Source organism: Diorhabda sublineata, chromosome 2 (assembly GCF_026230105.1).
Source record: "Diorhabda sublineata isolate icDioSubl1.1 chromosome 2, icDioSubl1.1, whole genome shotgun sequence".
NCBI classification, from domain to species: Eukaryota; Metazoa; Arthropoda; class Insecta; order Coleoptera; family Chrysomelidae; genus Diorhabda; species Diorhabda sublineata.
This window is the reverse complement of record NC_079475.1, coordinates 2,245,734-2,263,514: the sequence shown is the minus strand read 5'-3', so window position 1 is coordinate 2,263,514 and position 17,781 is coordinate 2,245,734. Positions and strand designations below refer to the sequence as shown.

The window sequence follows — 17,781 nt, the reverse complement described above, 5'->3', positions numbered from 1 at the left end:
ATTGCCAATTTTTTTTAATGTTTTTTTTTTGCTAATATATTTATAGGAATATTGTTTTGAGAGAATTTTTTGGTATTCTTTTATATTTTTGTGGAATTAATTTTGCAAGGCTAATTAATTATCTTTATAACTGAAAATTTATTCCTATTGTATCAATCAACATTTTTTATTGCAATCCATTAAGTCAACATTATTTATCAGTAGTGCACGTAATAATTTGAAGAATAAATTCAGTTTATCAGTACTTAAACAAAATGGAATACTCTGAAGGACTAAAACTCAATTACAATTAACTAAACACTTTATTTAACAATTCTTTAATAATAAATTAGTACAACTACATAAAAAGACAGTACGTATAATAATATTACTTCCGGCTTTTCAATAAAATCTTTTTTATTGGGTACGATACATTCGATTATATTATATTTCAAATCGTAAGTCATGCACATCAGCGCTATTTTTTGCTACTCAATAAAATGTAATATACTCAAGTTTTCAAAAAACTTGTTTACTTAAAACTGTAAGTTCCTTCATAAAATATTTGTCAGCAATAAATAACAGACAACTAGCCATTTTTTACGCTCATTGTAAATTATTTCGCACAGTATTTTAATAATGAGATTTACAAGAGTCGATTTGTTTTATCTATATCGAGATCCATAAGAAATATCTGATCTTTAAATTTTATGAAACCATACGGCGAAGATTATTTTAATACAGTCTTCGACTCATCACGCTCAATGACTAGAATATTTATCATACATTTATAGTGACAGTCACTTCAGTCAGTTTTTTTACAAATACGAATCATGTTCAGCCAAATTAAAATAAGAATGTAAATTCTCGTTTATTCGGAAAGTCATCAGCTTGCTAGCTATTCTATTAGCAGATCTCCTATTTTTAATTTTTTCTTTTCTAAGTTCGTTCTTTGTTACAATATTTTCTTTCAACTTCTCATTAGATTTATCTATAATATCGCAATTGGCATCAGAAATGATCAAAGTATTATCCTGCGGAGTACAATTCGTACTGGTCGGCACAGTAACGTTCATATTATTTAACAACAGTTTTTTCATCGCAGACTGGAATTGTATGACTGTCGGGTTACTAGTGAAACCATTCATGCGCCTTATCAAAGCAAAAAACATTTCTACGTGATCCTGGGAGAGTTTGTAGGTCAAGACATAAGAGACAATTTGTTCTTCAAATAATTTCTTACAAAGAGAATAAAAGTTTTCAAGGCAAATTATGAATCCTAAAAATCCTGTACGCACACTCGTACATTTCAGCACAGGTATTCTTTTTGTAACATTATTCTGCGGTAAATTTTGACTAGGTCCGCTTCGACATCAACTTCCAATTTTTCTAAGTAATCTTTAAACTCGTCAATTTTTTTTCTAAATTCTGGCATACGTTCTTCCGTTATACCTTTTCTTCCAAGTGTTTTACAAAATTTATTTTTGCTATTCAAAATGTCAAAAATTTCATCAATCAATTTACAAAATTTAGCAGTAGCAGCACAGTCTTTAAACAATGGATCCTTTAACTCTGATCCCAAGTACGTTAAGGCAGCAGCTGTACTTCCAATCTACACTTTCTTTATTATCATAAATGAAAGGTCCCTTTAAAGCTAGGTAATTTCTAATTAGTTTCAGCATATCACATGCGTCAAAGAAACAGTACACAGGTTCATTTGTCGCGGGATGATCAAAGTATGGGCGAAAATTTTCTTTGTCTAAATAATCGAAATTCGCACCTAAATGCTTGCAGCATTTTTGATTAGACTCGTCGCTATCAAAAGTTGTACTTACAATATTGATACCTCGTTCGTGCAATACTATTAATAAATCCCGCAGTAAAATAGATTTACTTTAGCCAGTCAGCGAATTAACTAAATAATAAGCAACGGGAGTTTTGAACCCGCCGTTGATATTAACCAGCATAAATACTAGAGCTTTCTTAGCTTTCTTTGGTGATTCATTGGTATTTGATTGCAACTGACCTCCAAAATCTTCGTATCCTTGCCATTCTTTTGTTTGCTTACAATACTTCGTCCATTCCTTTATACCCATCTCATCGAAAGTAAGATTAAAAACTGGCTTTTTTCCTTTTTTTTTGATTCGGCGTGAACCATCTCCGAAACGTGATTGATTATCTCTTCTGATACTCCAGGTTTGTAATTTTTTGAACAGTACCATCTGTTGAGGGTTCTACACACGGTAAACATTTTAAAAAACTCTGACCAACCATTTCGTACGCAGCTGGTGAGTGGAAATTTAAACTACGTGCAAAAGTTTTTAGATGGGCAGGAAACGGACTAGATGGTTTGTTATTCTTCATTCTAGAAATTAATTGCTTGACGTGCTAAGGGAATTCCTAGCAATAGGAAAAAAATAAACAATTGTTACTGAAAGTAAATCAAAAGATATAAAAATTATGAAAATGTGATGGAAAAGGGGACATTGAGTTAAACTTTATATCCATGCATAGCACAGTTTTTTATGTTTGTAGTATGAAAATTACGATTTTTAAAAAAGTTTTTATCATAGTGATATACAAAGTAATTCAACTAATCAAAAACTTTTAATGATAAAATTTCACTTGCTTAATGTACCCTCTATAAAAATCAGTATACAAATAGTGATGTAGAAAAAATGATTCATATTTTAGTTTCAATCAAAAATAATATTGTACAATATATTATTTTTTTTTTAGTTTCAAATCGGAATAAAGAAAAATGTGATGTCTAACAAAGCAATATTTTTGTTTTAAATGAACAACAAAAATTTATACAATATTATTTTTTTTTAACACAAGTAAAAGTCGAATATAGTTACTAAAAATATAAATACATATATAAAAATCTATTCTTCACACGATTCGTTTTTTCTTAATTGTAAAATTCATTGATTGTAATGCACACCCAATTGGTAAATATAAAAATATAGAAACATCATAATTTCATTTAATTAACACGCAGCGTAGACATATGAAATTGTATAAATATTTCATATGCTTATACAAAAAATCTGATCAAATAACCTCTAAGTAGTCAGCTGCGGCAGTTGCATTTTCATCTCGCAATTTTGAGACAAGTTCTTTAATATTTCCAATTTATTTCAATTTCCGTTGATTTTTCTTACGGCACGATGCGGCTTGCCTTTGTTTGTATATGGTAAATTTCAAAAAACGTGACCAAGCTTCATCAGTAGCAAAATCTATTCGCGACATGCACATTGGCTGCGGTCCATCATAAAAACGAAACTGTTTCGTCGGAGGTATATTCGAGACATCAATGTATGGCATGTGTCTAAAAAATGATTATGTTCGTTAAGAAACTATTCATAAACGTCAATCAAAATATTTGGCATGTTGATAAATAACTTTTGTTTACCTTTTCATATTTTTACGAGCTTCGTTAGATTTCAAATTGCTGGCAACATCTTTTGCAGGATCCGACTCAAAAATATTAGAGGGACACAATTTTTTGCTAGGTGAAACATCTGGATTCTCGGAATACATAGTATCTGGCAGACACCTTGAAAAAAACAGGAACAAAAAGTAAACATTTGAATCTATATGTACTCATGAGAAGCTATTTTATAAGAAATTTTGTAACGCTTACCTTTTCATAGTGGTATCATGCAAATTTGTTTGAGATTTTTCGCAAATGGCTTTGAATTCACTTGCTCCGTTATGTGCATACAATTTTTTGCTGGGAGAAATATCTGTGATATTGCAAAGTGGCAACTTCCTAAAAAAATAAGTGTAAAATACATAAATGTATCTATGTACGATAACAATATAATTATGAGCAGAATTAACCTTTTGAGACTTGTACAATGATCATTAAACTGTGTATTACTAAACACAGTTTGCTGTGTGATTTGCTCTTGCAACACTTGAGTTAAAGAATTATTTCTTGAAATGTTACTGACATTACTGACACATGACTGTTTTTGCAAATTCAGTTGTGTTTCATCTTTTGCGACTGGGTAGCTAACACTTTGAACTTTATCTGTTGATACAATTCTGCAAGGGACCCCAGTTTTCCGTAAAGATCTCTTAATTTTACTTGCATTCGAGTCTTCATAGGCACTCTTATCAAAATGATCACTGTAAAGTTTGGTAAACTTGGTTATAGAACTTAGTCCAGCAAAAGCCATCCATTCCTGTCTTAAACTATTATCATCCGGAAATCTACAATAAACAATACATATTTTGATGATAAAACATTATACAGATAGTACTAATTTTTATAACACTTCTTTTTTAATATTGTGCATACAATCAAAACAAAATTTTTGCTAACTACTTCTTGAATTACTTATGCGGACTTACTTATGAAAACTGCGACTTTTATCTCCAGGTATTGGCTCTTTTTTGCAGAGAACACAGTAGTAAGGCATATTCAACAACAAATGTTTAATAATCTTTATCACATAATTTACATTGGCAAATATAATATTTATTTACAGACGTACAGGTTACGTACGCACTTTACCGTGGCTCGTTGAATCAGAGACACGCATGCGCAGTACGCAACAAAAGAAAGATAGAAATACATAAATGATTCTCTTTCTCTTTTCATTCGCGAGACGCTCTCACTTGTAGGCATGCCTACTCTATGGTAATATCTCTATGATTCTATCACAGTTATGATGAAAGAATTGTAAATAGGTTAATCAATCGTCATAGGTTCAAGAAATCTCTATGTGAAATCAATTTTTCCAAACCCAAAATGGAAAACAAGAAAAATTTGCTCTGAAACTTTTCAATCCTGTTTATACAAAAGATTGTATGGAATATTTAGCAGTGTGAAATTAGCTGTAGTGATGATGACGGGAAGTATATTGGGCAGAGATTCGTTATTGTCCGGTTTAAAGAGCACATAGCTGTGAAATTGTGAATGTGAATTTGTTAAAAAATGTATCCAGTAATAAATTGTTGGATTCATTTGAAAGCATTGAAATTGCTAGATGTAAGAGTAGCTTAAATAGGGACAAAGGGCCAATTCAATATACAATATATACATTTATTGTTGGGTAAAATAGTGATTACTATGGAAATAGCTCCAGTTGTCGTCACACCAGATGCTGTAAAGAAAAGAAAAAGAGATCCTATAAAATGGAAGTGTAATGTGGCTAAGAGACTAAGCTTAAACCATATTATTTATGTATCTGTAAAGCCAATTTCTGTTGCTTTGTGATTCTTTGTATTGTAGACTAAACAATATTACACTGCAAATTTTGGTTAGGTTAGGTTAGGTTAGGTTTTAGAAAGCATCATTTGAATTCTATTATAAAACATTTTTCAAAGACCGGAAAAACACCTGTAGAGAAAAGGGGAGGCGACCGTAAGACACCTATGTTTCTCGAAAAGCAAAATGCCATTAAGAGCTACATAAAACGTTTGAAGTGCATAGAATCTCACTATTGCCGCTCAGTCACAAGGAGAATGTGATCTCTGATCTGTGAACCATCTGTTCTATCAATAAATAAAATGCACAAAATGTACAGCAATGCAGTAGATCAGGAGTTACAAGTTAAGAAGTCCTATTTTAGATTTGTTTTTACCACCAAATCCAACTTGAACTTCAAGACACCTCGTACTAATGTTTGTTCCACCTGTTTGGAAATCGGTGAGAAACTAAAAAATGCATCTACTGAAGAAGATAGAAATGAATTATCAACTGAGAAAAAAATACATAAGCTCAGAGCAGGGGCATTCTTTGACCTTTTAAGTGGACAACGTGAATATTTAATATTATTATCATTCGATTGTCAAAAAAATTTAGTGCTGCCAAAGGTTCCTGACCAAGCTGCGTATTACTCATGGCAGTTATATTTATACAATTTCACTATCGTTTAAGGGACTTCTTAGTCAACATTGACCAAAGATAATGTATTCTCTTATGATTGGCTGGAAAATCAGTATGGAAAGGGATCAAATGAAATTGCCTCGGCTGTCTACCACTAGCTTCAGAGAACTGATTTTGGCACTAGCCCAAAAACAGTACGATTGATGGCCGATGGATGCAGCGGACAAAATAAAAACAGCACCTTAATTGGCATGTGTTGTAGGTGGCTAACTGATGGCTATCTGAGGATGCTCCAAAAAATGTTGAAGGCTTGGAGCTAGTATTTCCAGTCGTTGAGCATTCATTTCTTCCAGCCGACAGGGTTTTTGGTCAATTGGAACAAAAAATCAAGAAACTGGTCATTACTAAACCAAACGAATACTTGGACTTAATTTCAGAATAAGCAGCAACTTTGCATTTGGGTGAAGATTGTGAAGTATCTGATTGGAAAAGTGCCATTAAAGAAGTCCTTAAGCTGCCAGGATCTTGGCATTTTCATTTGAACAATTCCAAAAGATTTTTTCTAAAGAGATGTCGCTCTGGAAATATTCTACTGCGAGGGGAACTGCATTACAAGATTGATTTGGGCTGTTTAAAAAGCATAACAAAAAAAGGGAAACTTCCTTGAATGATTAGTGTGGAGCTAATCGAGAAAGGTCCATCGTGAATGAACTGAAGCTGAAAAATGTCGACATGCTACTAGGCAAACACTTCGGAAAAAATTGGAGAACCTTAAGTGACTTGAGTTTTTATAATGAAGCTATTTCCACTGAAGCAAATCCAGAAGCCATAGAAGGTGATGCATACCAAGCAGAGACATCTTGTGAATATTATGTACCCAACATACCTTCTGTTTCAGTTTAACTGTAACTATAACTGTTTTGATAAGAATATGTACCCTAAATACCTTCTGATTTAAAACAACTGTAATTCAATTATAATTTGTTCCATTAATCATTTCAATTAGCTTTTAGTTTTTATATGTTGCTTTGGTAACAAAACTATCATTCTCCAGGTATGAGAAACTAACACGGAAATCTCCATATTTTATGCTACTTATTTTAATTTTTTGCAAAATATTCAGGCAAATCTATTGTAAGAGAGCTTTTATAATGGAAATACCTATTCTATGGTACTTTTAGTATCTGAGATAATGATTCCAGAAAGACACAACAGTTTTTCTATGATTTCTCAAAATTGTCAAGTTGGGAGATTGCCGCCATTGATATTAGTACCCACATTTATGCACAAGTGAGTAAAGTAATACTTTTTTCACGAGTAAGACGGTTTGACAATTCTTACGAGTGGATAAAAGTTACTTTACTCACGAGTTTAATACAAATTTATTTCTACGTACGTAGACCTGAAAAAATTCGGCAAATCTTTTATTTTGCAATAGTATAATTAATAGTACAACTGTGAGCATTATTCATTTGAATTGAAGAAGAAGTTGGTACTTGAATTGGTAACATTTAACGAGTTTAAAGAAATAACATCGTCTATAGTTGTAAATATTAATACTTATTGGACTCTTTGCACTGAATATATTACTACAAAAACGCCGGGCCTAACGGAAAGATGTATTTGCAGTCTTTATCGATTACGAAAAGGCATACGATCGAATACAACACGACAAGTTCATAAATACATTAAGGGAAAAAGGAGTTGATAGTTCCGACGTAAGAATCATCGAAAAATTATATTGGCACCAAAGAGCGGGCGTTCGAATCAACGGAAAATCAACAGAAGAATGCAAAATCGTGAGAGGAGTCAAACAAGGTTGCACACTCTTAACACTTCTGTTTAAGTTGTATTCAGATAAGATCTTTAAGCAAGCTAGACACAACTTATCATATGAAGTAAAAATTAACGGTAAACTTATAAATACAACCAGATATGCTGATGATACAGTTGTACTGTGTGACGACTTGAATGGACTGCAATGCCAGTGAGAAGAGCAATGGGTCTAACATTAACTGTTCTAAAACATGGAATTTATTCGTTTGCCATATCATTAGACGCAGCTACAGCTAAACGGACAAACGATTCAAAGAGTGTCCAGTTTCAAATATCTTACTGAACAACTGGATCCTGATAAAGAACTTGTTACAAGAAAAACAGATTCCATCCTATTAATAAGATTATTTTGTAGCGGCTGAGGTGGTTGGGTGTGGATCGTGGTTTGTAGATGGCGCCACGCAACAATGACCTCCTCGTGCACAGAACATAGATATTAAGTTCTGTGCAAAAATGTCGGCGAATCGTTGCATATATAAAATATACATGGCACCTTTGCCAGCTTTTTTCAATTAAAAAGTAAGACAATACTTCGTGTTTTGATATAATAACATCAGCTCGTACAACATTTTTTAAAATGAGATCACTCTTCTCTAACGATAATCTAAAATTTCATTTCTGGAAACGGATGATCAAATTTACTTATGGTCAGTTCTTTTATATGGTGTCGAAGCATAGACTTTAAAATACCTACCATTAATCGCTTAGAGGCTTTAAAAATGTAGTTACATAGACGCATGCTCAAGATACCGTAGACAGTTATGCAAACAAACGATGCAATCTTTAACAGAGCAGCTTATTTGGGACACATAATGCGTGGTAGCCGGTTTGATATCCTCCAGTTGATTATGATAATGATGGTAAAGTTGAAGGTCGTAGAGGAATTGAGAGGAAACAAGTCTTTTGGTTGAAGAATACTAGAGAATGGACTGAGATGAGAGAATCAGGACAGTTATTTAGATTAGCTCAAGAAAGAGAGAGTTTTGCCAACGTCTAGGGGACTTGATACGGCACGTTAAGAAGGAAGGATTTCTTAGAGAGAAGATTTATAGTCGTTGCAATTGCCGATTCAACATCTTCCGATGTGCAGTTTAACCTTAAACCACTATCCTACAAAAATTTTCACACTCTCACTACCATCGGTATGAGATACCGCTATACATAATATGTGGTATTACCCATATTTTTTTTTTTTCGAAAATTGAGACTAGCTTTTTTGTTTTGTTCTTTCTTTATCAATAATTGCAAAAATAAAACCAAAAGACTAAAATAAACATCTTAAACAAACAAAATAAATGGATGAATTCTATATAGGCAAATATGTATACTTTCTTATTTTTCTCGATTTTTTACACAATTGTTAAACATTTTTTTAGCATGATACAAAAAAATTGGTTTTTCGCATCCTCGCAAACAAAAAATGTCTTCCGCTTCAATTTATGGGGGTATAAGAAACAGGTCTTTTTAGTCTACAGTCACTCATCGTTTGGATCTTTTTCTTGGGGATCTTCTACTATTTGCAGTAGACACTCCATGGGACTTCTTAGCTCTCTTGGTAATCTAAGATTTTCATTATATCGGTGTTGCATGAATGGTGTGATTAGGCTTTTTGTCATTATTTTGAGGAGCTTGGAGCGATCTATTGGTTCGTAATTATTATAGCTTTGATACTAAATGTATCTACACCTTCCTTGGACATATTGTAATCGGCAATCATTTCTGGCTTTCAGGTATATGGGTCATCTTTTAGGTAATGGTGCATTGAAGATATTAGCAATACAGCTACAGCTCTCTTTTCTTAAGAACATGAGAAAGCAGATTCATCGGCTTGTTCTTTTTCATTGTACCCAAAAATGTTAGTACTCTGTTTTGTAATTCTGTCACAAGTTGTAAATTGCTAAACCAATTATCTGCTGTCACGTTTCCGTTGGTTTTCTATGGACTTTACTAAGCTTGCCACAAACTGAGTGGGAACTTGCAATTTTTTTTCTTTTGCTGATAATCCATGACTATCCGAACCTTTTACATAATAAATGTAAGCATTATACAAATAATTATTTCTGGCATCTGAATCTTTATAGCATATTTTGTAGGCTTTTTTGGCATATACATTACGAATCCGCATCGGCCTCTAAAATCCACTAGGTTCTCATCCTCGCAAAAAAATGTCCCCAAGGATATGCTCTATCCGTGTCATTATCAAATCTCAATGCGACTAATATAATTTCAAGCCTTCTTCTTGACATTGTACACCTAAATACATCTCTTCTACTGCTATCAGTAGCAAACAAATCCTCTAAACTCTCTTCCTGCCTTAAAAATTCCTGTGTATGTAAGCAACCCCAAAAAAGCTCTCATCTCAGCAACAATTACATCTTTCAATGGCGAATGGTCTTGGTTCTTGTACTATGTCCGAATTTGAGAAAGTTCACGATTTTTCTAATGCACACAACTTCATGCAGCATATCTGCGCTAAATAGTAGTTCCCATACTTGCAAAGGGCTTGCATTTTCTCCCAATGCTTTTGCTGGACCTCGTAACTCAGGTAAACTCTTCACTAAGTTGTGACTTCTTGTTCTAGAATTAGCTGGAGGCGGTTGTTTTGACCATTTCTCACGCCCGTAAAAAAATCTTGTCTTCTTAGATTTTTTCCGAGTTTATTGTTTACTTCCTCATATTCTTCTTCATTTTCCGATTGCACCGATTCTATATCATGCTCACTTTCATCCTCATCACTTATGAAATTATCGTCTTCTTCTAGATGATTCAGCACCATTCCTCAAATTTTGGAATATCCGGATGCATCGACTCTGTGACATTTTTATAAAAGAAAAGCCCTAAAAAACGGGAAATAAAAAAACAATAACAAAAATTCCAGCACTTAAGTTACGCCCCGGTATCTCTCAAAAAATCGCTCCTAACTTACACGTGTTATTTCACTGACCGCCAACGCGCTACTTATGGAGTGTAGAGAAGGAGTAACGTCTCTGGGTTAAAAAATGTGAGCTGATTTTTGATGGGTAAATAGGTGGCGCTGATTATAGAGGGTTGAATTTTACGCGCTGATTTGAAAATAACTGTATAGTAATGCTTTAAATAATGCACCGTGATAATGAAATTAGTAGTATTAAAATAATGAAATGATTAACAAAACAGAATCTCGTTAAATCAACTTTATTATTCAGCTATTTATTTGGTTTAGATAATACATATATTCTAATATGAAAAAAAAGTAGAATCATGTAACAATAATGAAATAGTATAAAACAAAACATTTTGGTTGATTAAAATAAAATATTTAATTTTATCCGTAACTAATATAATAATTATAACGATATAATTAGATCAATAAAAATAATAGAATAATAAAAAAAATATTTCGGTTCATAAAAATAAAATATTGAACTTCATTAGCAACTAATATAATAGTTATAGTCATATAAAAATATCAATAAGAATAATAAAATAATTGAAAATAAAACATTTTGGTTCATAGAAATAAAATATTGAACTCTATCCGCAACAAATATAATAATTATAGTTTTGTTAAAATATCATTGGTAATTAGCTTATGCAAGCAGGTACAGAAATATATCAAGTTCTTAATAAAAAATTAAAAATCTGTTAAGATATTAAGGATTGCACAGCTTTTCACAAGAATATAATCAAACGTCAGTCACAACTTTGATAATTTCTTATACAGTAAGTGTTTAACTTCAGATCTCAATTCTATAGTACAATCAGCGCCACGTATTATCCCTACAGAATTACAGAATTCAGACCATATTTTAAACGTACCGTCCATAAGAGATGTTACTCCTTCTCTACACTCCATAGCGCTACTAATGTACGCATCAACGTAAACTTGAAAGGTCCTGAGAGCTCAAGGTCAGCAAAAATTTATTTCAAAAATTAAGACAGGAAATTCAACACTCGCAGTATAAGATACAGCTAGGTAGCGGTTGAAGGTTGAATTTTCTTCACTATTAGTCTCTATCAATAATAACTCCTTTTAATTAGACACAAAATGGATTTTCTTGAACGAATATCAAGAAATAAAAGTGTGAGAGTTTATAGGAGAAACGAATTGACATGAGAAAGGCAGAAAAAGTCCAGTCCACTATTTTGATAAAACAATTCTAATTGCGTTAAAAAATGACACATTACTGCACTTTTTTTAATGCAAAAGCATTTGACAGAAATAACATTCTTCATGAATGTAAATTAATGAAAAAAAACGTGAAGAGATCATGAACAATTACCCAAATTTCACTGTAAATATTAATTTGATTAATTGAAATCAGTTTTTATGTTAGATTATATAACTTCAGTTGTAGAATTTTGTCACATATATGTTTATAAATCTGTTTTCAACAAATTAGGTTCTACTCTTTCAGTTCAACTATTTTATTTACATAATGTCCTTTTCAGAATCAGTTTTATATCATTTTTTTGGCTCTTCTGTAAAATTTTCTATTTGTGGGTACCGAGTTGCTAGAATTAAGCCGACGATATGTGACATATAATTTTTAATGTGGTCGTAGATAAAATATTATATGATACTCGTGTGTGAAGTAGTTTAGCGCATTTGTTTTATAAATAACTATACACTTAAATCTTGCTTGTCCGAACACGAGTAATCCGAACCTAACCGTTACGGTACTTTTTTTCACGCCTTTTCACCGCTTACACTCTTTATGAATGCAAATGGATAAAAAAAAAACGTGAATATTATAACGGACGGAGCAAAAAAATTAATGACGATTATTTCCACTTGTCCGTGTCCTGCATGCATATCGTCTTGTACATAATAATAAAATAACCTAAAAACACATTCTCTTGTGAATTACAAAAATTTTATTGCAAAATATATTCGTGTTAATTGGAGCATAACAAAATGTTTTTTGGAATTTGTATTAGTTCAAAATAAACTTTCTAAATTTGTCAACATATTTTATGGTTAGAATAAAAATCGATTCTATTCACAACACTGATAAAATTGTAATGTGACGTATAGGAGAAATTAGTATAGATCAAGTGCATTCCTTATATAAGGTGGGAAAGTTTTAATCTGGCAGAAATTTGTCTATTACAAATACATGTATAATTTCGAGCTGAAACAAATTCAAAACGGAAATATGTTATATATTTAATATTTTCTTTCCATATTCTCTTCTACTGAAGTCGTCCTCTACTTCCTTCAACTACTTTGATCATCTAGGCCTTCCTCTTCTCTTTCTACCTTCTTCTTCTTCTATATTATTGGTTTTATCCGCCTCTTTTTTTACCGAATGCGCAGTTTATATCAAATCTCCATTGAATCGATATAATAAATATTTAATGAGAAACGATTAATGCCTATATTCCAATAAACGGTCGCCATGACCTAATTCGTAGATAAATCAATCTTGGCCTTCTTTTATGCCGATTATAACTTTTTGACTGATGTTTAGTGTGTGAAGTGTTATGGTAAATCCATATTTTGTCCACTTTTACAAAACTAAGCAAAAATTACTGCTGTTAAAGAACACCACACTCCTGCAAATCCACACATCTGCGTTCGAGATCATTCAAAATTTAAAACCATTTTTGGACCTCTCAATCTTCGATTGGCCAAAACCAACTGATAAAATTATAAAAAAACCATATACTCTATAGTTACATCAAGAAAGCATCTGACAGCAGTGATTAATGGATTTATAAATCATTGCAGTGATTAATGGGTATTATTAAGGTCGAACCAGAAGACCTATAATGGGTACATAACAGTAGTGGATAAATAATTTCAAAAGTTAAAAAAACATAGACAAATCAAATAACCCATCAGCTAATCGCATTTACCCACTGGTCTACCAGACCGTTAATAACCTGGCAGATTAATGATTGATTTCATAGACAAATTGCACATGGTTAGCTTCGTTTTCATTTGTACCACCAGAAAAATACTATTAAATAATTTTCACCCTTCAAAAAAGGGAAGAAAATAAGCAAAAACTGTGCTCTCGGACTGCTACTCTGAAAACCGAGATAAAATAGTTATTTTCCTAACAAGTGCGGAAAGTGATACTTTCCCGCACGCGACTGCAGTTGTCCCGAACGACGCGGAGTGGAGTTCGGGCAAGCGGTCAAGTGCGGAAAGACACTTCACGCATTAGTTAGGAACATTATTTTTTCTACGACCGTATATACAACGACCCATTTTTCAAAAAATATTTTATTCCAACAAACATAATAATATACAAAACTTTAACTAAAAACTACTAAGTATTATAAATCTTAATATTGAAAACACAATTTGTTGCATTTTGTAGACTAGTAAGAATTGCCGGTCCAATGGAGTTATTTGGTTTAATGTGGTTTAATTTAGAAGAAGATTGTTCTTATTCGGTCACTTCCCAGACGTTTTAAACAACTTTGACGTTTTAGTAACAATTACACGCCTGGGTTGTCATAGCAACTGCTATCAAACCCAGGTGGTTTGATAGCAGTTGCTATGACACTCCTTTGAAGAATGTACAAGGTTATATAAAAAATATCTTCATTATTTTATATTTTCAAAAAATTAAAAATGCTACAGAAATTTTATTAAATGATTAAATTTTATTTGATGGACTATTTCGTGAATATTCATTTACCTGTAGTAACAATAGTTATAACCACCGAAGTAAAAAAACTATCTAATAAGGTCAAAATATGCATAATTTTACTTTCCCGCACTAGTGCGGGAAAGTGACACTTTCAAAGCTAAAATGCGTGCGGGAAAGTGGGTCGTAGAAAAATGATTTTTCAAGGGAGGATCAGCTGCTCCAATGGCAGTACCTTCTACGCATGTACAGTGATTAATGGGTTTTATTAAGGTAGAGTAAGCAGACTTATAATGGATACATTATACAACAGTCGTTTATAATAGTATATTATTCACAATTGTATAGTGGATTGCATAAAATAATATTAAATAAATAAATAATAAAATGTGCAATCTGACCACACATTAATGCTGACAGTTTTGAATCAAAGTTTTGGTGGTAGTGCCTCTTTTGAATACAAATTTGATAGCGTCGGGTTCGCCAGACCTGATAAGTAAAAATGTATTTTTTTAGATATTCAAAAATATTTTCCTTGCAATTACTATTCGAATATCTTCGATAATATATTATTCTAATATTTTTTTCCTACTTCTGTACAACACTACATTTTGATGATAAAAAAATCAATTTTTATTCTTAAAAGTATTTATTTAACAACTAATGAAATATTGAAATATGCATTTTTTTCAAACGGAACATAAAAAGTGAAACTAGGAATAAAAGATAAAATAATGAATTGGAACATTGATCACAATAAATATTAACGTTTTTCATGCATAAAAATGTATGACACTTTTGGAAAATTTTCTCAAATTATATTTTCTGGTTCTTGACGTCTAATTCTTACTTCCAGTGGTAGGTTTCGAGCTGCTGATCTTCTTTTCAAGTATTTGTCTAATGATAAGGCAATGGTTTTCTGTCTGCGTTTAATACTTTGATCATGTTGTTAGAATTGTATATAATTTGGGCATTTACACCTGCTACGTTCATAGTTGAATAGAAAACTACCATGTGCCACCTTCTGGTATTACGTGCCACATGATACAACGAACAAAGTTGGTATCAACTCCACCTTTTGTCAAATTATAAAAGGTGACAATTTCTGGTTTATATTGTGGCATGGAATTTTTATCAATCACGTCGTTGTGGTGTAGACTGAACGCTAATAAGACATTTTTATGTTTTGACACAAGGGTCATATCTTTTTGAAAACCAAACATACTTGTCAGAAGGGGTCTTAACTTCGTATTCTGGAATTCTAAAGGATTGCTTATTTTTCCTGACTGTTCCTACATAAGTTAATCTAGGGTTCTTCAAAAGATCATTTATAAGTGGTAACGATGTAAACCTTTGTCACATTCCGTAAATTGGTGTCATGAGACGCTTTACATATTCATTTTTGGGTCATTTTTTACTCTAAATGGTCTATTTGGTTGCTCAACATAAATCTCTAGGTTTTTAGTGTAACACATCTTCGAGTCTACTAGCGCAAATATCTTGAGGCCGTTTTTATTAGGTTTTTTTTTTGGTAAGTATTGACAGAACTCCCAACTGTGTAATGGTCTCTGCAATTTGTAACAAATGCACCAAAATCATTCTTATCGAAGCAAGTTTATCTATGGTTTCTCGTACTTCTCTTGTTTCCCAATCGGAATTCCCAAATGGAATTTTCCTAGAGTCAGAACATTCCTACTCCACAACATTTTCTATCCAAAAGTTCTTTAAGATTTAGTCTGGCACCTTTTAAACATCCTGCTAAATAAAAAGCTTTTATTTGAATTTTGTACTTTGATCTTTCTCGGGTATAGGTAATAGAATTTGTGTCTGAAATAAATAAACTCCAGCATTCTTCAGTGGTTTTTGTCTGTTTTGCTACACTCTTCTATCTTTAGCGGTAAAACTAGGTATTCGTTTTCGTTTTGATTCATAATCTTCATCATCAGACTTAGGAGAAGCATTATGCTCGGTATACGATGGCTCAAATTCAAATTCGCAATGACCGAGGCGGTCTCAGAGCAATCACCTTCTGAATCTGAATCAATCTCCATTTAATTTTCAGATAGTACTTTTTGCAGTAGACGAAAAAGTCTGGCCTGCTGCTTCTCGTAGTCCATTATCTGCAAATATTTATATACATGCTTCTAAATGCTCTTGATATTAGGTCTCTTCTGTTTTAAAATTAGTTTTTTTTAATTATTTTTTATCAATCTCTCAAAAATTATTAAAAAAAAACTAATTTTTAAATAGAAGACACCTAGAATCAAGAATCCTGAACCCGACGTAACTATTTTACAGAAAACTAATGACCGTACTACACTGTACCGTATCGCTTCGATTACTCCACTCAACTGACTCACGTCACGCCGACGTACTCGTTTTATATGGTTAAAGAAGGCTCTAGTCTAGACTCAAAGCACGACGAAGATTCTATCGTTCTTGACAAAAACTGCTGCTGAGATATAACGATACTGTCTTTTTCTCGCTTGTCTAGGCACGCGCTGCCCTTGAAATTAGTTACAAACATCCGTAACCTTGAGAGTACGAGTATTTAAAACATCCATATTGGAATCGAATGAAGTCTAAAAGCTCTTAAAAACATGATTTTTCTTTCTGTGACACATTACATGAATACTTTAGTTTTAGTTAGGTTTAGTTTCAAAGTAAAAAATCACTTGCGAAATGTTTGTTGTGTGATGTATGTTTTATTAAATTTAATTATTTTAGAAAATTGTTTTTTTTTCATATTCGAATCGTCCAAAATTCTACCTAATTTTAATAAGTGCATCACTATGTTGAATCCAGTTTTGACAATGACCCATCATACTGAATACTTCTGAATATTGTGCCCAGTCTCGATTAACTCGCAGAGTTACTGTATAAGAACAATGTGAACGGGGCTTTAATTTCGAAGAAACTCAAATTATTGTTAATTATAAACATGGAGTAAATATCAATAAGCATTGAAATTTAAAAAAAATTGACTTTATCTTAGTTGGGCAGGAATTTTTGTTAGGTAAGTTGTAGGTATTTGATATGAAGAAAAAACAGAAATAGATTAAGATATATTTTATTTGAACAATTAAAAATACATCACAATTATAAAGAAATACCGATCAGTTGAATTTTCACTCATTATATTTATATATTCAGATGCTCTTAGTATTCGTCATTGGCAAAAGGATGATCCTTGTGTGTGATAGCACTGAAAAAGTCAATCCATTTCATAAGAGGTAAGACATATTACGTACACACATGCGCACACACGCACATACATACAAGGGTAAAAATAATTATTGTGGTTAAAACAGATTTTGATATTCATGTTGTACGTGATCTCTTCATTAATATAATAATGCAAATTTTCAATATCAAATCATATTTTGATAAAGTTCGAAATAGGTTGAAATATGTTTACCTGTTTTATAAACAGGCTCGAAGAAATTAAACCAATGTGTAAATACAAGAATATGAGAAATTTAGTTTTGTGGAGTATATAAGGAAGACTGTAGGGAGGGAACAAAGACAGGCCTCTTG

General features: G+C 32.2%; 2 protein-coding genes across 3 annotated transcripts in view; both read right to left on the bottom strand.

Annotated features, from left to right (window-relative positions):
* Window positions 1-283: 283 nt before the first annotated feature.
* Window positions 284-4,505, bottom strand: LOC130453041 (uncharacterized). Of its 2 annotated transcripts, XR_008911017.1 has the most exons (6): window positions 4,345-4,451; window positions 3,829-4,203; window positions 3,629-3,757; window positions 3,398-3,541; window positions 3,046-3,313; window positions 1,692-2,379 (listed from the first exon to the last, which is right to left on the bottom strand). XR_008911017.1 is itself a non-coding variant. In XM_056792629.1 (5 exons), exons 1-5 carry the CDS (start codon window positions 4,410-4,412, stop codon window positions 3,118-3,120), a joined length of 912 nt encoding a protein of 303 aa, XP_056648607.1. In that variant the 5' UTR covers window positions 4,413-4,505; the 3' UTR covers window positions 284-3,117. The 2 variants fall into 2 exon arrangements, 1 of the variants encoding a protein (XP_056648607.1); XM_056792629.1 differs by having other exon boundaries at window positions 284-3,313; window positions 4,345-4,505.
* A 12,793-nt stretch (window positions 4,506-17,298) lies between these two features.
* The window catches only part of LOC130452664 (aldo-keto reductase family 1 member B1-like), a 32,006-nt gene continuing 31,523 nt past the window's right edge, over window positions 17,299-17,781 (bottom strand). The window contains exon 5 of the mRNA XM_056792035.1: window positions 17,299-17,449. Coding sequence (XP_056648013.1) covers window positions 17,404-17,449 — 46 coding nt within the window. The 3' untranslated portion in view covers window positions 17,299-17,403. The remainder of the gene's footprint in view (window positions 17,450-17,781) is intronic.